General features: G+C 32.0%; 1 protein-coding gene across 26 annotated transcripts in view; it reads left to right on the top strand.

Annotated features, from left to right (window-relative positions):
- The window catches only part of LOC145258350 (cGMP-dependent 3',5'-cyclic phosphodiesterase-like), an 889144-nt gene extending 865150 nt beyond the window's left edge, over nucleotides 1–23994 (top strand). For 22 of the 26 annotated variants that reach the window (XM_080116605.1, XM_080116606.1, XM_080116604.1 and 19 more), the window contains 8 exons: nucleotides 5401–5523; nucleotides 7397–7484; nucleotides 8990–9037; nucleotides 13588–13662; nucleotides 15302–15401; nucleotides 19591–19703; nucleotides 21240–21385; nucleotides 23714–23994. In XM_080116605.1, coding sequence (XP_079972731.1) covers nucleotides 5401–5523; nucleotides 7397–7484; nucleotides 8990–9037; nucleotides 13588–13662; nucleotides 15302–15401; nucleotides 19591–19703; nucleotides 21240–21385; nucleotides 23714–23888 — 868 coding nt within the window. In that variant the 3' untranslated portion in view covers nucleotides 23889–23994. The remainder of the gene's footprint in view (nucleotides 1–5400; nucleotides 5524–7396; nucleotides 7485–8989; nucleotides 9038–13587; nucleotides 13663–15301; nucleotides 15402–19590; nucleotides 19704–21239; nucleotides 21386–23713) is intronic. The other 4 variants (XM_080116582.1, XM_080116590.1, XM_080116617.1 and 1 more) reach the window with 1 other exon arrangement.
- Nucleotides 23995–24483: the final 489 nt, after the last annotated feature.

Below are 24483 nucleotides of genomic sequence, written 5' to 3'. Positions count from 1 at the left end.
TATAAGTGATCCTAGTATCTTTATGAATTACAACTGGACAGTGCAGGAGGACATCTGTGGAAGTGACCACTTCCCAATAACATTAGAACACTTTTTTTTTTTTTTTTTTTTTTTAAATAACCTCAAATTCCTCGCTGGAACTTTTAAAAAAAACTAACTGGAATAAATTGTCATTATTATGTAAACACAAACTCCTATCTGGAAAACATGAGAAAGACCCGATCACTCATTGTACGGATATCATTTTAATAGCTGAGGAATGCATACCCAAAACAAAATCCTGAACCAAGTATAATCGGCTCTGGTTTAATGATGATTGCAAAAAGGCTATCAGGCTACGACGTGCTGCATTAAAAGAATTCAACAATCAACCTACTCCGATTCTTAACAACTTTAAAATATGCAGAGCTAAAGCATGCCGAACAATAAAAGAAGCAAAATGGGAATCATGGAAGAACTTTGTGTCCAAAATCAATAATAACACCAAAAACAAAACCATGTGGAATATGATACAGAAAATATCAGGAAAAAAACACCAGTTCCCCTTTCAACCATTTCTGTATAAACAATGACAAAATAACCCCCCCGCCCCCACAAAAGAAAAGGGACATTGCCAATATGCTTGTAGACACTATTGCAAATAATTCATCATCCAAAAATTACAATAAAAAATTCCAGACGATTAAATAGGAATCTGAAAAAAAAACAACAACTTTAAAAGTAATAAGGAAGAATATAGCAAACCTTTTATCATTCATAAACTAAAGGATTCATTTAAAAAAAAAAAAAGCCAATGACACGGCTGGAGGACGAGATGAGATAACATATAAATTCCTAAAACAATTACCAGATGAACCATTAAAGTATTTACTTTCCATTCTTAATGACATCTGGATGAGTGGCAATCTTTCAACTATATGGAAACAAGCCAGAACCTTTCCCATACCCAAACCAGGAAAGGATGTATCTGACCCCTCCAGTTATCGCCCCATAGCACTAACAAGCTGTGTGTGCAAGACAATGGAGAGAATGATAAACATTAGACTAATTTGGTTTCTAAAAACTAATAAAATAACCAACTTTCAGTGCAACTTCCGAGAACATTGGAGCACTACAGATGACTTAATACGATTGGAAACTTATCAGAAATGCATTAATACAAAAAGAAAAATTTCTTTGATCTTGAAAAAGCTTATGATACCACATGGAGGTATGGTATTATGAAAGATCTCAAAGAAGTTGGACTAAAAGGAAGACTATCCATTTATCAACAACTTCAACAATAGACTATTTAAGGTCCGTGTAGGAACATGCCTCTCGGACATCAAAGAACAGGAAACGGAAGTTCACAGGGAAGTATTTTGTCTGTAACATTATTTAGCCTAAAAATTAACAATATCATTGGATGCATAAACCAAGGCATGGATTGTTCAGTATATGTCGATTTTTTAATTGCGTACAGCTCAAGGCATATCCACATAATTGAGCATCAACTTCAACAATGCACTGACAAAAAAAATGAACAACTGAGAATGGATTCAAAACAAAATGCATGCACTTTTGTCAGCTTAGAAAACTGTACCCAGATCCTTTTTTAAAACTGGATAATACCCAGATTCCTGTTGTAGATGAACATAAATTCTTAGGGCCAATATTAGACAAGACTTGCATTCATCCCTCTCATCAAACACCTAAAACATAAATTTAACAAAACTCTCCAGCTAATGCGAGTCATTGCCTACTCAGATTGGGGCGCAGAAAGACGAATCGAAATTATATAGATCACTAGTGTGATCAAAACTAGGTTATAGCAGCTTAATTTACAGTACTACCAGAAAGTCATACATAGACATTAGAACCGTTCAACATCAGGGCCTCAGGCTTGTACTGGGAGGCTTCCGAACTTCCCTCATTGATAGTCTCCGTATGAAACCACTAGTGAAAATGCAGGTATCACAATCACCAACATCGATGATGTCAACCAACTAAGCCTTCCACTCTGGCTACTTAAACAGCCTGAAATTATCCTTGAACTAAACAAGCTCCCAAAAAATCAAACTCCTCCACTAACCTATCAAGAAAAACTTAATATTCAGGAAAAATATGCAAACCATCAGCATATCTACACAGATGGTTGCAAAGACAGCAACAGAACTGGATGTGGAGTAGTAACCTGGCATGAGACGTTATTACTGAGCTCATCCACAACAAATATATAATTTTTTCAGATTCCCTATCAATATTCGAATCCTTAAAGAACCAAAACTTAAAACACCCATTACAACCTATTACAAAGAATACATACTCTTTCACAAAACAAAAATATCAAATTCTGCTGTATCCCCAGTCATTTTGGAATTCAGGCAATGAAAAAGCTGCCAAAGCTGCCAAAATCGCACTAAAACTCAATATAAGCAATATAAAAATTCCCCACTTTGACTACAAACAACTAATTAATAATTTCATTACGAAAAAATAAGAACAATAGAATAACTGACAAAATAAACTTTTCAAAATCAAACCCACAATAGAAGAATGATTACCAGATTAATCAGAAAATCACGCAGGGAGGAAGTGGCTTTGTCCCACATTCACATAGGATACACATGCATAACCTATTGCTTCCTGCTAAAAAGGAAGACCCTCCAGAATAACTGGCATGCCAAGAACCCATTACAGCAATACACTTTTGAATAGTGGCGATCTTGTGCATATCCAGAAAAATTATTACAATGTCAATAATATGCAAGAATTATTTTAAAAAATAAATTTTAGCAAAATAATAACATTTCTGAAAAGTAAATTTATACAAAAGAATAGAATTTTAACTCGACTCCCCCAACTCTACCCCCCCTCCCAATAAAAACCCCCACATCACCTAATGATCTAAAAACCTGACTTGATTTACTGAATGTTAAAATATCTAACCTACAACAAAAAAAAATCTAAATTATGGAATTCGGCATTCAATAACCATAAAAAGGTTGATATGCCATAAAACCAAACCTTGTCTGACAGAAGACAAAAGTTGAAGGGTAGTTTCAAAACATATTACTTTGCTCCTAGCCAGAAGGCAAAGGTACTATTGACCTATCATACTTTGATACACAATTCAATGTATACATACAACAAAATGAATTATCATTAGATGCTGTGCAAACTTTCTCATAATTAATGAGATAATCGATGAGCAGTCTGAAGGCACATCTTCGAACCACTAGACTCTATCTGGTTTGAAGTTCAGGAAGAACGAGCAGGTACCCATTCTTGACCAGAGAGAGCACTGAATTATTTGGTGTATGAACAAAACTTAAAATCTCATCCAACCTTGATGTAATCACAGCATAGCTTTCGTTGCAAAAGTTATTTTTCTGTTTCAGATGCAAATGCATCCAGCATTCTTAGAACATTTTTTTTCTTTGCTGTAGTTTGTTTACTTGCCTCCCCACGAGGTCGGTTAGAAACAAGGTCAGTTTTTAATGTGGGGAAAATACAGCTCCCCCAAAAGGAAACCTGTATTGGAACAAAAATTGCTTCTGTCTATAAAGATTTCTCCTCCGGCTACTGGGAACAAAAAAGATAATGTGTAGTATTAAAACAAATATTACACTTTGCTCTTAAGTAAAAGGCCAATTGCTGCAGTTTATTATCAGATAATGTGATTATGCTTATTTAAACCCGATTATTACACGAACAAAAATCAGAACTACCAAGAAAAGAGCTCCCTGAACATACTGACCACGATTGGTGTTTCAAAGAAATGTTTTAATTTACAAAGCCAGGGTTGAAACATTTGTTTACTTTAGCAGTAATTCTTCTGGACTACCCTGGAGTAATTCTTGGATTTTCCCACGAGTTTTTTTTTTTTTTTAAATGTAGATTGGATCAAGTCTATTGAAGTAGATGAAGTAGACTTTCGATCATTCAATCGTGGATAAGCTTTTCCAACCAATAGATGTAAAGTTTCTTTTGTAATTCATTAAATTAACAATATAATGCAAGCCATTAACCGGAACGTTGTGAAAGCTACAACCAAGATGAGAATTGTAATCCGTAACACATTTTTATTAGTTTTCGTCTTCATAATTGTCCAGTGCCACGGATTATCTTGACTGCCTCATGCCATATCTCTTCAACTCTTGATAGATGTATTATGAGTCCACTGTTAGTTACTTGATGTAAGTTATATGCTGTCTCCGTGCTTATTTTTACATGGAGGTCACCACTTATTAAGGCCCAGAGGCCACTCAGGGATAAGGGCTATTGCGTGTACAGCAATCAATGAGATAGTATTGTAGTAATCATTAGTATTGGAGATTTGATAGTGTCTTAAGAGGGCGGTTTGTAAGGAATTTGTTTATGTTGAACTTGAAGACATCCAAGTTGTAGTCAGGTGGGAAACAGGCAAGCAGAAGAGTTCCACAGTCGTGCACTTCTGAGAAAGAAGCTCTGCTTATGGAATCTACATTTGGATTTAGGCACAGATAAAGAGTGGGGAAAATTGGCAGTTTCAGCTAGATGGGTGTTTCTCGTGAAAGATTGGCGAGGGGGGGGGACGAGAGATTGGAGCTCAGACGAGCACCTACCATGGAAATAACGATAAAACATAGACAGGCTCGCAACGTCATTGGCATATTCAGTAAGACCAAGAGACCAAAACGAAAAATAAACAACATATGAAAATGGTTATTGCTAAACTACATCACTGTTTTTGTCATGCACAAAAGAATATCGCTGATGATTTTATAGCACTTTTATTTCTGATCAAAATTAATATAAACGCTCGATTTATGTATATATTTATTGTTAGAAATCGATATGGGAATCTTAAGTAGGATGATCTTTGGAGTGAATGTGGTATTATGGTGTGGTGATTGAGGATTCTAGCTAGGAAACTGATAGACAAATATTAGATATGTTGACAAGGATGACCATAGACCCCCCCCTCCTCCCTACACTTTTTTTTTTTTTTTTACAAGGGTGTCACCACTTATCAAGGCCCAGAGGCCACTCGAGAATAAGGGTTAATAGGTATGCCTTATTTGTTTTCAGAATATTTTATATTATAAATCTTTTTCAAAATAAATACATTTTTCAAAGTTGAGATCTATGGAAGATGTAGAGTTGCTCCTTGTAGCAAGACCTTGTATGTAGAGTTGCTACTTGTGGAATGCTGCTAGTTTTAAATTACTAAATTAACAGTAATAACTATAGGACGATATTTGTATCTACTTTCGAACTTGATATTGGCTAATTTACGTTCATACCGAACTTGAACAAAACTATTCTTAAAAATGTATTGATAAATTGTTACCTTTTATTTTTGTTTACTCTATTTAAAATGTTACAGTTTTAAGTAATGTTTTGATGTAATTTCAATATTGGATTTTTTATTTGCAGGTTTATATTAATGGTGAAAAAGGGCTATCGCACACCACCCTACCACAATTGGATTCATGCTTTCTCAGTGGCTCACTTTGCCTACATAATGGCAAAAAATGCACGACTTCACGAATATTTAGAGTAAATATTCCTTTTTCACTTTTTTATTCATTATATTGCTTTTTTTTTTTTCCTGCCAAGTGGCACTGTGCCTTGTTTAGGGTTAATAAGAATAAAAAAAAAAAATGAAAATATGAAATGGAATCAGAAGACTTGTTCTCTCTTGTCAGAGCTAAAATCAAAGAAACTGATAATGAAAGAAAAGGAGATCCAACGTGATACATTGTAGTCTGTGTGCATTATAAGTCCACAAAAAGTCTATTGGCTTATTTGGAAAGCTGGTACCAGACGCCAACTATGTCTAAAAGATGCCATGGGCAGGCATCCTCATTTAACTGCCAATATGCCACTGTTAAGTGAGATCGGTTTGAATATATATGATGGTAAAAATTATTAAGGAAGTTCCACATAATGAGAGATAGATTTTAATGTTTATTTAAAGAGGATTAACAACAAAAAAGAAAAAAAAAACATGGCTCCAAAGGGAGAGTTCAAATTAAAGGGACATAACTTAGAATGCAACGGTTCGCATTTAATACTGAGGTGAAGTAGAATGACAAATCTCTTGAATGGTTGGACTCCTTTTGTCTCCATGGAAGTATGTGGAGTGCTAGCATTTGGGTAAAATTAGTATGGGATAAGTTATGCAAGCTCTCTCTAATCTTGTCAAGTGGCAAAGTACATAGCAGCTGTGATAGGAGTGTGATACTATATGGAAGCAAGGGCTGAATGCCCACTCGGTCCAATGTCAGATTAAATCTAGCATATCAACTCTGATGCGTTGTTGGTGAATATAAATGTACTAAAGCATGACTAGTTCCAGATGGTCAATCATTTACGTTGCTTTGGACATGCTGAGATGAATAATTATTATACAAGAAAATAGTCACCTTGGCGTGGACGGCTGGAAGAAAGTGGGACAGTCGAAGAAAACTTGGATGCAAACCATCAACAATGATTTTAGACAATAGAATTTGAACAGAAATTTTTGTCTATTACATAGATTGGATGAAGTCTAAGTGAACTTTAATTTTGCATAGATTGGAGCAAGCCTATTTTCAGCACCTCAATTATGTTAGCAGCTGATAGAAATGGTTTAACATGACACAGAATCTAGCATTTGCCATAGGAGAGAACTTGAATTTCCTCGAGTGTCTAAGGTCTCTCTGTACAGGGGTTTGTCAGAACAACCTGGCATGAGAATACTTTTCCCTAGAAGTAAACCCTGACTAAATATTCAAAATCACATAGTATTCGCTGCCAAAATAAGATCTCATGATGGTTTACTCACATTAGTGCACCTTCTCCAAGTGATGTTACTTCAAGTAATAGCACGAAGCTGGTACTCCACCAGACTAGATAAATTCTAGTAATCCAGTAAGACCAAGAGACCAAAACGAAAAATAAACATATGAAAATGGTTAATTGGGAAGAGGAAAAGTATGTTCTCAATTTCTTTACTAACTCAGTGTTTGAGAGATAAAGAACTTTAATGAAACATTCGAATATCTGTGTATCTCATATAGAGTTAAAGTGTTGGCCCCAGGTAGTAGCCCCTTTATTTCTGAGAACTTCGACTGAAGCAAAAAAAAAAAAGAAGCTATACGTATTAGCTGACATAAATTAAAAATATTTTCAAACTGATTTTTTTAAGTAATATAAACTACTTTAGATTTTTTTAACGGATAAAAATATTCATAAACGAAACCAAACAAATTTAAGAATGATTTTCTTTTTTTAATTTACACTTTGTCAAGAAATAGATATGGTTCAGCTTCTAGAATAATTGAGATGCTGAAAATACATTTTGTCACAGAGATTGAATTTATCTCCTGTGTTTAACATTTTGATGATTTTATTTCTTCTAAGAGATAATTATTTTTTTCATTTGCAGCGACTTAGAAATATTTGCTCTATTTGTATCCTGCTTATGTCATGATATTGATCATAGAGGAACTAACAATTCCTTCCAAGTAGCTTCAGTAAGTATAAGATCATAACTGAAAATTGTATCTTATTTGAATTAACATTTTTATTAAGGATTTTTTATTATCATTATTTTATTTAATCTGGAACACATTAGAATTATTTCTAATTGTTACGGTGAAACCTTAATCAGTTGAAATTGAAGAAACCATAAAAATGCAAGTAAACCGATAAAACTCTCTCGCACACATATCTTCATATATAAAATAGAACCATTCTATTTCCGTTTCATTGTTAATAAGTTTTTTTTTCTTTTTAGTTTTACAAGTAAGATAATCCTGTTTACCGAATTGATTATGACATTATTAATAATTATTAATCTATGATCTTAAAGAGAAAAATTATATCGTCAATCGATTTTTTATTTTTAAAACTGTTCGATAATTTTTTTTTTTTTTTTTTTTTTTGTATCATTTAGATGTATCGGACTACTGTTCTCATCTTGAGTGTCTTTTTCACAATGTTTCTGCCGATGTAACCTCTGATCTTCTTCAGGTGTATCTTGTCAAACTCCAGAATATTTCTGGTGAACTCCAGAATTTGGACAGAATTTCGAATGGAACCCTTTATTTACTTAACGAGGGTAACATGCTCTTGTTCTGTCAGCCATGACTGGATAGAGGTTCTCGACAATTGTATTTTTCTGTCGCCCACACTGAGAATTGAACCTTCAAGCTTCAGTAGAATGTCACTTTTACAACTGAAATTTTCCAAGTTCTCTAACTGCTACGAGTTCGACAAGATACACCTTACGAAGGTTGGAGGTTAAATCGACTGAAACGTTGTGAAAATTACACTCAAAATGAGAACAGTAGTCCAAAGAATCCATATATGAGTAACTAATCCTCATCTCCAAAAATTCAGAAACGTAATGTTTTTTATTAGTCATATTAAGAGAAACTCACTCATGAACACCAGGAACAAATTTGAGACCTTTTTCAAGAATAAATCTATACTTTCTTTGTCAACGTCTTGATAATGGCGATATAGTTGCTGCAATAAAAAAAAGATATAGGAAGTAAATTATGACTTTTTTTCAGAACGATAAAATATCGTTTCACACTCTTAATCGATTTTATTCAAAATCTTGAATACAGAACAAGTGAAACAATCCCAACAATTACTTTCAAAAATCATTTGAATAACAATAAAAAAAAATTGCTTAAACCAATAAATACGCTAAACATTTCCTTCCTATAAATCCCTTCATACAAATATTTGTGAGATACTTTTACTATCAAATTTGAATAGCGCAGTTGACTGGAGAACTAAAGGCCTCTGGTTCAATCCCAGATTGCTAGATGCATATTTTATGACTTGAATTCAAAGTTATGAATGAAATGTTTATTTTAAATTAATGTTTTTAATATTTAAAATAGAAAACTTTTCAAGGCGATAACGAGCCGATAAAAGTAGCTAATGTTATATTTGTATACTTTATAATGCCTTTTAAGATTTTACTTGTAAAAAGATTGTCTAATTGACCTTTATTTAATTGTAGCAATCCGTCTTGGCAGCTCTCTACAGTTCTGAAGGATCAGTAATGGAAGTAAGTTAAATCATTTTTGCATATCAAAAAGACTATAAACAAAACTTCTAATTATTAGGTATCCAGCTGAGAAATCCGCCCTTGCTGAGTTTCTCGATTTTTTTTTTTAAATAAATATTAGAAAATAATATTAAAAACTTTTCATCGATTTATTTTTTATTTTTTTTTTTTTTAATAAAAATTCATGTTTATGATGATCGATGTCAGCTAGGAAATAACTAGAATGCTATAACAACAACAAAAAATGTATAGTATGAAATTCGAACCCACAATGGCAAACACTTATCCATAAGGCCACCGAGCTAACGAAAATATTTAGTCTTTTCAACCTACTTGAATGAATTTGGTGCAGGAATTTTTTTTTAACTCTCCAATAGTTCTGTTTAAAATAAAATAAAAAATGCATAAATATATGAAAGAAAAAAAAAACAATTCTTATTAAAATAAAAATGTTAGTGAACATTTATCAAATATTTTTTATCAGTTTTGTTTTTATTAAAAACAAGAATGTTTCCTAAAAAAAATAATGTCCTGCATATGAATATGACTTGACGTGAAGTAGTTGTTCAGTTGGCTAAAGGGAACACTGAAGATTTCGAAACATTTGTTTCTAATGTTATTTTTTCATACTTGGATAATGAATTTAAAAAGTATTCAAGAACTAATACAAGGATCTTGGATCGAATGTGCTGATTCCAAATCTGTGGTTTGTTTGGCTCTTAGAATTGTTTAACTGTTAAGCCATGACACACATACAGGGTGACCCCAAAACGGGCCCAACTCTAATTAGGCCCCGTTTCTTAGTGTTTCGCCCGAATGAAAAGAAACTTTGGTCATAACTAGTTTATTATATTCAAAACATCACATCAAAACACCAGGGTCTTTGGCCTTTTTTTCTCCGTTGACTGTAAAATGCTCAGAAAAACAATTGAATGTCCTCTGTTTTTTTTTGGGGGGGGGGGTCACGTTGTATGTACAACTTTGCCTTATATTTGTGTGTGTCTGCTATAAACTGTTCCGCTGTATCACAACCCTTAAGAGTGGGTAGACCAGCACTTATCCCAAGCTCAGGATCAAACCAACAACCATCGAGCTGAGTTGGTAGCTATAGCCAACATGTCGTGGGATCAGCACCATTGGCAATATCTAACGATGCATTATACAAACATTGAACGCCACTCTCACAGTGATCCATTTGTTTTTATTTACAAAGCGCATTACACTATAGTAGCAGACAATATCATTATCAAGAGTGCTAAACTCAAGAATGAGAAGGGAGGTGTTTATAGTTATACATAGATATATCGATAGGACCACAACAAAAACTTCTGATAATAATTAATTGCAGAAATAGACATTTAAGTTCATGCTTGTATGCAGATGATATCATAGGTGCAACATAAGTACAGTATTTAACTGGTGGAAATTTGCGCTTGAAAAGGGCGGCTTCGGGGTTAATGATATCTGATGCTAAAAAGATGGGATCTGTTCTACAAGCCCAATATCTATGCAGCATGTGTAAGCTTGGAACTGTCTGGAATCTATCAAATACAGAAGGTGCAATAAGTGGTGTCACATATGGTGCACCAATTTGTGGTGCTATATGTAGCAGATACAGCTAATTTCATTTGTAGCACTTGTTGAAACCTGGCTCTCATGGAAAAAAGTTATTGCAGGTGTTGAAAGAGTCAATAAGTTTACCAACTTGGGTAACACAATTGATTCTAGTGGGTGTGAACTAATGCAACAATAAAACAACATATATCTGCCACATGGAGATTCTTTATGCAACTGTCTTCAATTTTACAAAACGGAGGGACCTCACCATGAGTGACAGCAGCATACAACGTACAAGTACGACCTGTGCTCTTAAACGATTGAAATGTGGTCAACATAAAAATGAAATGGTCCTAACTGCAGTGCTCACATGAAAAAAATTGCTGGTCTCACTCTACAGACCTTCATGAGAATGTATGGTGCACAGCTATGTCTCTACTGCTACCATCACAGCATTTGTCCGTCATTTGAAATGCTCCACAAGCGAGATGACAACAGGCAAGAAAAGTTGAAATCATCAAATCTCAGCAAGATACGAGACGAAAAATAATAATGCAGGGATCATTTATCAAACATTTTTCACTTTATCAAATGTGATTAAGATGAGCATTAAAATACTGATACCGAGTTTATAATCAATTTTTCTAAAAATTTGATATGGGATAAATTCAACAATAATTCTAGACCAGTAATGACTACGACACTATAGGCTTAGAATAGAAAATAGATTTTAAAGAATAGTGGTATGAAAAGTATCTATGCTAAATGCAAAAAAAAAACCCAAAAAAACAATGAGCATTTATTTATTTGGACAGCGTTTGTTGGAATCAATGACCAATTTAATTCTAATGAAAACAAAAAAAAAATTATAAATAGTTATTACTGAGCATCAAAAAATTTTATTCCTCGTCCTAAGTTTTATTTTTACTGAAACAAGTCAAATACCATAAGTATTTATTTATAATGAAGAAAAGTCCTACTGAGCCACGTTTAATAAAAATTCAACTAAAGCAGTAAAACAAATGCTCCATATTTACATCAATATACCCTTTTTGATCGCTATTAATTCTCCACGGATCACATGACCATAAAATCATCCAATGGTGAGGCCCCGTTTTGAAGCTGAGGGGATTGCAGAGTCGACACTTACCATTGTTCTCAGGTACACTTTGGCCCAGAGTGGTAATACTTGTTACCACATCTGATGCTATGAAATCGGGCTGCCTGAAGATACAAAAATACATCAAACATTGATGTTATTGTTATTTTTCCCTTTCCATTTAAAACAATCATATTCTGCAAAATGAAAATCAAAAACAATTTTCTACAAAATAAGCATAAATATTTGAAGATATAAAGAATTTGAAACAAAAACTTTTGTGAAATTACTGGATTCGGCATTAAATAAGCCTAAAATGGCTGATATGCCGTAAAACAACCAACCAACCAACCAACCAATCAACAACTGCTTCAGATTTTCAGCATTATTTTGACCCAAAACGTCCCAACGTTCTTGTAAGAATTGCTAAAGGTGAGCCGCACTTGTGTGTGTGTGTGTGTTTTTTTTTTTTAGTCAAGTTCATCTCCCATCAGTTCAATGGGATGGAAGTCTAGTAATTTGTGCAATTTTCTTTTGTATGAAGAAATTTTTTCAACAAAATGTTCAAGACATTTGATCAAAGATGAGGAATCATTATTTAAAAAAAAAAATAAAAGGCTATTCAAGAAGAGAAATCTTTTAAAATCCTGTAGACTACAGTGGATTATACTGTTATAAGTTTATTCTTTTATCATTGTTTATTAATTCACCTAGTCCATTCTTACAATGTTCTTTATGGAGTTATACATAAACAAGGTCATGACACTAATAAAGATACGTTCAGTTATTGGGTTGAATGAAAATTTTTATTTTTTTTTTTTTAAGTATAATAGTGAAAAAAAATTTTCTTTTAAAGTTTTTACTTTTTGTTCTCACTTTTGACAAAATCTTTATCAGATGAAAATGATTGGTTTTCCTTTTCTCACTTTAACACACGCACAATGAATTTCATTGCTTTTATTACCACGCACACACACACACACACATTAGAATGAAATCTATCCAAGAATGGGTATATTTAATTTCCTGAACAGCACAGCACCACTTTCATGTCCGTTTACAAAGATAAAAATATTAAAATCAAGATATAATACTACTAAAATTATGTCTAGAATCCTTATTCTAATTTTGATCCAAATCTATTGCATAATTTAGATTATAGAAAATGTATAAAATTAAGATTTCAAAAAGAAATTGAAATTCAGAGAATAATTTTAATTGGTGCCTAAGGATCAAATTTAATGAAAATTTCAAATACTTCAATTTTCAAATAGGAGGTTGTGCCGATATTATGCCTCCTAAACTTTCTTTAAGCTACCCTAAAGAAAACTGAAATTTGGAGAATGTTTATCGATTGATCTCTAATACTTATTGTTAAAATTGTACAAAAAAAGCTTTCATGAAGGGTTTTCACTTCAATCTTTTTTTACATAAAACTAAATTAAACTTTGTGTAACTCACATTACCTACTCTTACGCCAAGCAGTTCTGTTCCAAAATTTTTAACGATTGGTTAGTTTATGAATGTATCTTATGCATAGAAATATATACCTTTTATATTTAACCTTATATAAATATGAAATTGTGTAAGGAAAAGTCAAAAGTTGATCAAATTTTTCAGTTTTTACTGTTTTTACTTTCCGATATTTTTTTGTCTCTCTTGACAAAGCTTTTATCAGATGAAGCATTAAACCCATCTCAATATTCCATAAAAATCTTTCACTTAGTGATACAAGCACCAAATGAAAGATTGTTTCAACAATCTGCCCCACTATATCTTGAGATTAGTTTTCCTTTATCCGTTTTGTTCACACATTGATTCTTTCTACATGTATGATGTTCTTTAAGGATATTTTGTTATACTTTAATCTTTTTAAAATCTTTTTATTTTATAGCGACATCATTTTGCTCAATCAATGTGTATTTTGAATACAGAAGGCTGTAATATATTTGAAAATCTTCCTAGTAAGGTAAGCTTGCAATTATTTTGTGCTATATTTATACATCTACAATTACAGGTTTCAAACCTATACTGAATATACTACCATTAATATTGGACAAGTATTATATACTATCAGCAAGACTCTACCATGCCCGGAATTAAATGATCAGCGAATGTTTCACACGCCCATATTTTTGTCATTGAAATTGATTAAATTTCCCATTTTTCAATCAAATCGATTGATTACCTATTCTAGTTAGGGACCCATCGTGATGCACCTTGAAGAATCTTCACATGCCTCCCCACAGTGACTTAGTCCACAATACATCAGTCTACAGTGCACTGTAGAGAACCTATAAAATTTTTATATATAATGGCTTAAGTTAAAGTTTAAAATGCAAAAGTCAAGTAACATGCTACAATTCAGCTCTAAACAGAAACATTCATTTCAAACGCATCCTTGGTGTATCAATGAACCTACTGTTGATTTTATATGCCGGGCCTTTCAGCTTGTTTGGAAAGTGAACTTTTCAAATTCACTTGTGATGTTAAGCTGTGTAAGGTGTTAACTTTGTCTAAATTGCCTGTTTATTCTTTCATTGGATTATTTCGATTGTCAATACTTATCGAATATAATTTGATACAAAACCTAAGAACACTGCCAGACACAAATTATCTTTGTGAAATTTCATAAAAATTGGCCCGGCCGTTTTCGAGTTCATAGGGAACTCACTCACACTCTTTTTTTTTTTTTTTTTTTTTTTTTTTTTTTTTTTTTTTTTTTAATATGATAGTAGTGGTATACATCTTAAAACTCTGTGGACCTTACTTGTGTTGTTTGTCACCGAGCATACTTCATAAAAAAAATCCGAAAAGCAGAGTCGGGTTAACCCATGACATCACCCTCCCACTTTGTCAGTGGAAGATAGACAACTTGCACTTTCTCTCCCTTACATTACCATAAAATAGTAAACACTTGAAGCATGTATAGCACTACAGTCGACCAATTCTTCGATCTCCATCAGATGGTCTGTAGCCTTTTCATTTGCAGAAAGCAGTTGAGTCTGTCATTGAAAAATTTGAGAAAATTTACAATTCTCAAAAACAAATGTAAGTTGCTGCTCAGTGAATGTTTCTTCCTATATTTTTTTTCAATATCAGTTGGGAGTTTAACAATGCTCTTTTTTTTTTTCTTTGGTATTCATACATAGTACCCATAGCCACTCCCTGATAGGAGGATGGGTACAGTTGATCATTCCTTTTTGCATTTTAGAAGAAATATTTGATCAGCTTATTTGTTATGTGCCACTTTAGATTTTTCGTCTTGGATACAATAATTCTGAATCTAATTTTCAACTTCTAATGGAAAATTGTGGAATTTATTTTATATATATGTGTATTGTTTTGTTATATTATTTTACGAGGGGGACATGTACAAAGGCTCTAGGTTTAGATGTGATAAATGCCTCAATGACTACTTTCTTCCAATGCATAAAGTAAATATTTTTCCACTCTTATTTCTATGAAGCTCAAATAAATCTAAACACTAGTGATTAATATTTTGGTAATAATGACTATTTTTTGAAAATACACTTAAGATATTTTTTATGTCTCTTATACATTATTTTCACTTCAGTACATCATTGCAATGTCTTTGTGTCTTTTAGGATTATACCAGAGTATTAGATTTGATGAGAGACATAATTCTGGCCACTGATCTGGCCCATCATTTGGGAATTCTCAAGGATATAGAAAACATGGTAACAGGTAATTTTTTTTTTTTTAATTCTTTGCCGTGTTTGTGGAAATTTTCTTTAAACAATGGTAAATGGCAAAGAAAATTTTTCAGAATTAAAATATCCAAGGAAAAAAAAACGTTTTCATAAGAAAAGCAATGAAAACAAATCTAATGCTGAAATGGATAAGATAAGGTAAGCAGGTCATGCTTTGCATGGCGATGAACGCAAGATTATGAACACAATTTTTGAAAAATTTATCAAGCTATTACAAAAGTTTTCATGCATAACATTATGACGAAACCTATTAGACATTTTGTAGTAATTTTATATCAAATATATTAGTATTATGCAGATTATTCGATCTAAAGTTCTCATCTTAGATATTATTTTCCAAACGTTTAGGCTGATATAACCGCTAATCTTCCCCTGGTACATTTTGTTGAATTCTGGAATCTTTGTTGAAGTTGGGAATGCGTATATAATTTAAAACAGAACTCTTATTTAATCTACAGGAGTACCTTGCTCTTGTTGCATCAATTGTATTTTTAGTATTACTCCTACTGAAGATTGAACCGTTTACTACTAGAAAACTGTCACTTAGAACTGACTAGCCTGGGTGCCGGCGTTACCCAGGTGTTTGGAGGTGTGTGTTGAGCAAAAAAAAAGAATAAATAAAAAGTGGTAGTAGGCATGCAGCTCAAATCTGTACCGTGAAAAAGTGTTGGTAATTAATTTTTGCCTGGGTGGAGGATATTGGCACAAAGACGAAATGAAAAATTAAAAAAAAAAAAAAATAGAGGTGGGATCGAACTCAAAAACGTATGGTAATAGTCATCCTTGCAAACCATTACACCAAAGAGGACAGTGAATTTATTGAGTTGGAAATTAAGTTAAGAATCATAGGAGTCGGCGCAGAAATGAAAATTGCTTTTAAACCTGGCTTGGGACCAGTTAAGCATTCTGCTTTCTGTCATGGTATTTATTTATTTATTTCCCCACGAGGCCGTTTTTAATGTGGGAGGAAAACCAGCTCCCTCCCCAAAAGTTGAAACTCTGGCAATGTCCAAATAGATAGCAATATGGAGGGTTTTCTGCACATTGATCAAAGCGAATTGCCTTCTAGAAGTCCCAGCCACGAAGGCCGAGAAGCGGTGCCTTTGCTCAGATTTAGTTTCACGTTTATATGAAAAAGACGAACAAACACACAAATTGACGGAATAGCAGGAATTTTATAAAAGTCTATCAAAATAAATGTAGAGATGACGTACGTTCACAAATCGTTCATATTATAACCTAGGGAGTATATAAAAAGTTCTCAAAAATAGTAACCCTCGTGAGCCCCCCCCCCCCGAAAAAAAGCCTTTCTTGGACATACAAAAATGCGTGCGGCCGTTTTGCCTTTTATATATATAGATTATTACTAAGCACTTAAGGTCGGAGATTATATTATCTGAAATGTGAGAATAACATGCAAGATGAGAACAGTACTTTGAATAATACAGACTAGCAGGACCTGTGGAAATTCCACAGGATGTTTTGATAAAGTTATTTTTCTGGATAGCACAAAAAGAGTTTTTTGCACAGAAAAAAAAAATGCAGCAAATGAGTTTATTAATATTTCTATGAAAATAGTACCTGTTATATTTTAAATATAGAATTGACCTAAAGGAGATACATTAAGTACTAATAAATACTGAAAATAATGTTACATAGTTCAATACAAATATAAAAAAAAAAAATCACATTGTAAGAGACAATCTTTAATTTACTCCTTCAGTCCAACGGTTCTTGGCAGATAATGTTCCTCTTTTTTCACCCGTTTCTTTTGAACATTCTCTTTTTTTACGTAATCGGTGAAGAATTGCACGTTGAAATTATAAATTCCTTTCTCACATTATTACAATAATGATCATGTATCATTATAATATTCTAAAACGAGACTACATCAAAGGGAGGTCATTCTCATTTTTGCCCAAAGTTATGAGATTGACTTTAATCCTTTGACCTGAATTATGATGTAGATAATTAAAAAAAATATATTTGTTAATTTTAGTTAGCTTAAAGGGTAATGATACTATGATTGTCTTCAAACTGGAAAAATTATGAAGTTTAATAGCTTAACTATCACTGAGAATTTTTGCATTTTGTAAACTTAAATTGATTATTATTCATAGCGCTTGAAAATAGTGTGTTTATGGCAACAAACGAAATCCTCCACTTTCTGAGGCAGATAGCGGCATATGTAAGTAATGGACAGTTGCAATCTGGAGATATCTGGCATCTACTCAAATACGTGTTTGAATCGATTCAAAGGCGTATTTGAATCAATTTCCGCTTTATTTATGCCGTTATATTCATTTATTTATGATTGAATGAATTGGTTCAACCAGGTCATAAAGCACAAAAAGTTGGATAGCACACGAATTTTGGCTTTTTTTTTTATGCAGTTTGATCTTCAAAACTTGTATTTATCCTTTTTCAAGGCAACGAATGGACTAAGAAAGGAACAAGCAGAATAGTATATGCATAATATGCAGAAAAATATATCCATTTTGTCTATTTTCATTTTTTTTTATGTATACTTATATACTTCAAAATTCGGATACAAATTATTGAAAATTAAGCATGACATACTGCTTATTAAGCAGGTAACATTTCACATAAAACATTGAAAATTGTAAGCTAAATCAACTTTGTTTTGGAATTGTGAAAAACTTAAATCAATAAATTAAAAAGTTCTTTTGATTTTAAGCAATATTTAGCTGGCAATTATGTTTACGGTAAAAAGGAAGACTTATTGTTTTATAAGGATTTAAATTCTTAAAATAAATAGAATTAAACAGCTAAAGCATTAATTTCATTTATCTTAAAAGTTTTCAGATGAAAATTATTTTTTGCAGAAATTATACAAGAATACAATGAAATAATCGAAAAAAAACAATAAAAAAATTATAATAGCCTGGATACCAAGTCATGTCGGCATTCCAGGAAATGAAAAAGTAGACAAACTGGCTAAAGAAGCCACAAACCACAAAATGGAAAAAATTAAAATACCACACACAGACCTAAAAAGAAAAATCAACGAATATATAGAAAACATGTGGCAAGAGGAATGGAACAAATGCACTGCAAACAAATTGCATGAACATCAACCAATAATTAAAAACGAAAAACAAAAAATTTTTAAAGGAAGAAGAGAAGAAATTGTACTAAACCGAATAAGAATCGGACATACAAAATTAACTCATTCCTACCTAATCAAAGCGGAGGAAACACCAAATTGCACACTCTGCAACTAACAATTAAACATCTACTGACAGAATGTAGAAAACACAAACACACTCAGAAGAAATATTTTAAAACAACAAACATTAGAAAAGTGTTCCAGGAAGTGGAACCCCAACAAATCATAAACTATTTAAAAGAAACAAATGTATTCAAACTCCTATAAAGTAAACAAGTAAAATTCAGTTTAGAAAAACAAATCTCTTACAACTAAAACAATTTTTCAGAAAACCTAAAACATCTTGCTTCAAAAGATAAACTTTTTCAAGAAACTTAAAAAAAATTTTACAAGAAACTGAAAATCTATTATACCAACAAAACTTTTTTGGCATTAAATGACTCTTAGAGGTTGAAATGCCGTTAAACAAATACACTCACTCACTCACTCACTCCATTCATAGTCTTGGAATTGTTTTGATTGACTTTATCTCAGAGACAACCATAAAGATAAAAATCTAATCAAGCCATTTAGAATCATTCCTGCTGATGAGACGATCACTTGAATGTCCCCCACATCAACAATTAAAGATAAAACAGACTTTTGGGTATTTATGACACTGACATTTATATCAAATATGGTTAGATTGCAGAAAAGATTCCATGAGTAGCTTTTTTTTTTTTTTTTTTTTTTTTAAGTGTTATAGTTGAGCTTAGATGTTATTCCTTATACTTATTGCACTTGTTTGAAAACTTTAAAAAATTTTATTCTATGGAAACTTCTGTGTTCTTTGTATATCTATCTATGAAAGATTATCATCTTTCAATATTTTTTAGATATTATCTATGAAAGAAATTTTGTTCGGGATCCTAGAATGTTCTTTTTTACATTATGTAGGAAGTCCTCATATTGATTTTAAAATTTTATTGCAGAGCAATATCTTAAAAAAAATTTTTGTTCTCTGATTTGACAATATCATTTGTTTCACTTGCAGTAGGCTATGATAAGAAGAATCGTAAACACCATAAATTGTTACTGTGTCTGCTGATGACAGCATGTGACTTGTCCGACCAAACGAAATGTTGGGAAGTTACGAAACATATTGCTGTAAGTAACATCTTTCTTTACTTTTTTTTTTTATATAATCTATTTCGATTGCTCGACTGTGCTCCAATCTCTGGTTTATCTTAAATACAAAAACTAGAGGATGGTAATGATAAATGGTGAGCACTCTTTTAATACATTCCTGTTCTCTAGTCTCGAATGTCCAGATACCAAATACTGAGACAACAGGTTTAAAGTAGTCGGATTCGAGACTAAAAGATGATTTCTAGAGGGTTTTTAGTATCACAATAGACTAATTCTTTGTCTCTAGCAGATTATCTGGATGGACGTTGTTTATGTAAACAGCTGAAGTCTTGTTGACACATTGTTGGTTGTCAGCTCAATATGTAGTGACAGTGATAACCGTGGTACTGGGTAGATTTTATTTTAATTGTTTTTATTTTAATTTTTTTTTTCTTGAACAGACGTAGCCATAGTAATGAAATACATTTTTACTTTGCGGCTTTTTTTTTTATTTATTTAAAACTAGCAAATAAACATGTACAATCGTATTACATGCAGTATATTGTTGAATATTACATGAACTTTTCTTCACTTGTTTTCCCAGGAGGTAATGGACGTTGTTCAGAGTTCTGACTGCTAACATAAAAGAAAGATTTCATCGTCTTTGCTTGGTGTTATTACTTTTTTGTCCATGATGTTATGTCCTAACATATTAGCTTTAATTCTAATTTAGATTTCTTGTGGCATTTTCCAATTTTATTTAATAAGTTTTCACGCGTAAATTTTTTTTTACGCACCCATAACCAAATATTGATACAAGTTGCTTAGAATTAAAGAAAATTTTATTTGGCGGTTTTAACCGTTGCTCAAAGTACATTAAAATAAATCCAAAGTATTTAATTTTTAAATTATTTCATTATTTCATTTATTAAAACCTCCAAGCAGTGTCTTGAGGGTCGCAAATTACAAGTGACTATCATCCATGCAATGTCTCGTATGAATCTTAAAGTATCGAAAACAGATCTCCTGACGTTTCTACAAATATGGGTTGGAAAATGAAAAGATCAATGAGTGAGCGGTAGTTTAAAAAAAAAAAAAAATAATAATATATAAATAAAAATATTTATTTATAATTTTTTTTTTTTTTTTTTTGCTTTGGTGAACTGAACTATGGTGCAAGGACTAATAGCAGATTCTAAAATTCTTCACAGCATGAAAGGCTGATAAATGATTTTTTTTTTTTTTATCATTTTGTAAGGTCAGCAACCATCGCCACTGTCTAGACTAATGCTTAAGATTGACGACGTCATTGAATGCAAAGTGATGAAGCGGGCAACCGGTTCTAAATCTGCAGGGGAAAAAAGTTATAGATTGGTCACAGCAATATCAGTGTGAATGACATAAACGAATTCCAGCAATTTGATGTGAAAGACGATCATATTCTTGATTTTTCATATTTGTTTATTATTCCATATGAAAATTCCAGGATTTTCTTACCTCTTGAAGCAGATGATTTTTTTTTTATATTTAAATCCATTGTTTTATTTTATTATCTATCTTTTAATTTGTTTTCAGGGCTTAATATATCAAGAATTCTTCTCTCAAGGAGATTTAGAAAAGGCCTTAGGGCATAAACCTATAGAGATGATGGATCGAGAACGTGCAAAGATTCCTGATCAACAAATCAGCTTTTTGGATAATATTGCACTGCCAGTGTTTAGGTGAGTAATTTAGAGTAGATTAACTTCATTGTACACTTTTTCTTCTAATGGATAGATATATTTTATCGATTCCGATTACTAAATTATTAATGTTTTTGTTGGATGATGGCAGACACATTATTAAAGTAAGCTTAAATCAATTTTGTTAGAAAAAAAATATAGTAGTTTTTATGATTGATTTAATTGTATGAATCAAATATTTTTGCTTCTTTTAAGTAAGAAAATATTTTGAAGGTAATTTTTTTAGAATCCCTATGAAAGACTAATTTTATCTACAACTATTTCATATTTCCCCAGGCAACGTCAAGTTTCCTCATTTTACAGCTTGTGTAGTATGGCTAGATACAGCGAGTGCAACAGCTCAAAAATTTGAAACCCAGATGCCAGCTCGATCATTAACATTGGTCTTGGATGTCTTACATATAACAAAAATACTTAGTAAAGATTAAGTTTAGAATCAAATAGGATCTGCAAATTTATAGTAAATATTAATATTTATATAGTATCCTCACCGAATAAAAGAAAAAGCTCAATACAACCAAGATAGAAAATAGAGCTTGTTATAGAAGAAAAAAAATTAAAGACTGTAAAAATATATTTTACATTAATTTGTTGTTTAACAGGATACTCAATAGTTAATTCTAATGTTATATTTGTTTGTGTGTAAACATAATTTTCTTCTCTTCCCCCTATCTGGCTTACTTCCGGTTTATGTGTGCATAGATGTTCTGTTTAACACATTTTTCTGTTTGTAGGTCACAATATTTGCGCCCTTGTCCAAATATCTGTTCTCTCTTTCTGTTCTCTCTTTCTGTTCTCTCTTTCTTTTCTCTTTCTTTTCTCTTTCTTTTCTCTCTTTCCTCTTTTCTCTCTCTTTTCTCTCTCGTTTCTCTTTCTTTTCTCTCTCGTTTCTCTTTCTTTTCTCTCTCGTTTCTCTTTCTTTTCTCTCTCGTTTCTCTTTCTTTTCTCTCTCGTTTCTCTTTCGTTTCTCTCTCGTTTCTCTTTCGTTTCTCTTTCGTTTCTCTTTCGTTTCTCTTTCGTTTCTCTTTCGTTTCTCTTTCGTTTCTCTTTCGTTTCTCTTTCGTTTCTCTTTCTTTTCTCTTTCTTTTCTCTTTCTTTTCTCTTTCTTTTCTCTTTCTTTTCTCTTTTCTTTCTATTTTTTTCTTTTTAGTTTGCTACTGCCACCATAATTTTATCCCAATTATTTTCTTTTAAATATTTGTTTTCACATTATCTATTAAACCCCGTTCTGACGGCTGGAGAAATATTCGTGGCGTTTAAATTGTCCATCAAAGTAAAAAACAAAAAAACTTTAACGGATTTAAATGATCTTTACTCATAAACTACTTGTAAACGGATTTTTTCTGTAAACATGGATTACAAATATTTGGATTATAACAAACTTTTAAAATTATTACAATCTTTTTGGATTACTACGCACATTCTGGATTTTAATTTGATTTTGTGTATCAACAACATAATTCCGGATTTTTCCTATGGGAACACCATCTATCATCTTTTCATATTGATTACACTGGATCTCTTCATATCTTTTCATGTTTTTTTTTTGTTTTTTTGTAATCCTTGACTTTTAATGTATCCTGATTTCTTAAATTTTCCCCCATTTTATAAACCCTTTGCACAAAACTTATTTTTTGTTGTTGCATTTATGACTAGTTTTCATGTAATGCTGTTTCGATTAATGCCAGTACCAGCAAATTAATAGCTTTGCTTTAATATTCATTTGCTAATATCTTTCCTCTGATGAGAAGAATACATTTCTTTGAAACTTCGCGGATTAAGAAAATTTAACATAATTCAGATTTTTCCATTTTTTTTTTTTTTTTTTTTTTTTTAAATCTGCAATAGTAGCTTCACTTACGTAACTACCATTTACAAACTAATAAGTCAATTGAGCTCAAATTCGACACAAGAAATTTGAAGGTTAGTACTTTATAAAATTACAGGAGTGTTTTTTTTTTTTTTTTTTTTTTTTTAGTTAGAATCTCCGTCTATATTTTAGGCCCGGGGGACTTATTTAATGATTTTTTTTTTTTTTTTGTAACTTTAGACATGCAAAAATCGGCGAAAGAGAAAAAAAGATGTACTTATATTTGGCATAGAGTATCACAAATGAATTAGTGCGAGTGAAAGAGAATTAAAAAAGGCGGGAAATTGATTTTGATGACCTTTTGAAAATTTTATAATGAAGTCAACGAAAAATATTTTTTATTTATCCTCCTTTAAAAAAATCTTTGATCCACTAATTTGCTAACTTTTTCCCCCCTCATTTTTATTCATGTCAAAAATTCTTCATTCTCATTGCAGGGTGCTGGCACGAATGTTCAAAGAGTGTGATGTATGTGAGGCTGCTGTAATGGCGAACCGGCGTCGCTGGGAAGCTATCTGTAAAGTATTAAAGGATCGAGGGCGCATGACTATCGATGACGTGTTGGCCCTTGAGTTTGACGCTAATGAAAAGATCATTGGCCTGGCTAAATAAAATCGCCTGCATCAAACTTACAAAAGCAATTTTTTTAAGGATGTGGTTCATCGAATATGATAGATGAAGAAAGATTATTAAAGATGGAGAAAACAAAAAAAAAAAATAATAAACAAAATGACATTACCTACCATCAAAAGTTAATGATTATTTCTGAAAATTTCGAGTCTCCTGGCCTAGCCATACTATTCATGGTATCATTAGAAACACCCTAAACGGTGTATCTACATAGTCTACCAGTAAAGGAGGAGAAGAGAAAGGAAAAAAAGCACCCATAAGACAGTTTGGTTTTCTGGTTTCCTCTGTACCACGGCCATGTGATGTGCGGGTGTTTTCTTGTTCAACTTGTAACACTACTTACTGGTTTACAAGCTCTGTTCACTTTCAATTTATCTCTTTCTCTTTATTTTTCTGTGATTTCATCTCTCTCTCTCTCTATATATATATATATATATATATATATATATATATATATAAAAATTTAAGTTAGAGTTGACATAACTTAAAACATTATTTCAGTCTGACTTGCATAAAAATTGTCAGGTCAGCTCAAAATGAGGTTTTGAGCTATATTTCAATTCTAACTTTATTTTTG

This window comes from Euprymna scolopes, chromosome 3, assembly GCF_053919585.1.
Source record: "Euprymna scolopes isolate OS-2025 chromosome 3, ASM5391958v1, whole genome shotgun sequence".
Classification (NCBI taxonomy): Eukaryota; Metazoa; Mollusca; class Cephalopoda; order Sepiida; family Sepiolidae; genus Euprymna; species Euprymna scolopes.
This window is presented reverse-complemented; position numbering and strand designations above follow the sequence as displayed.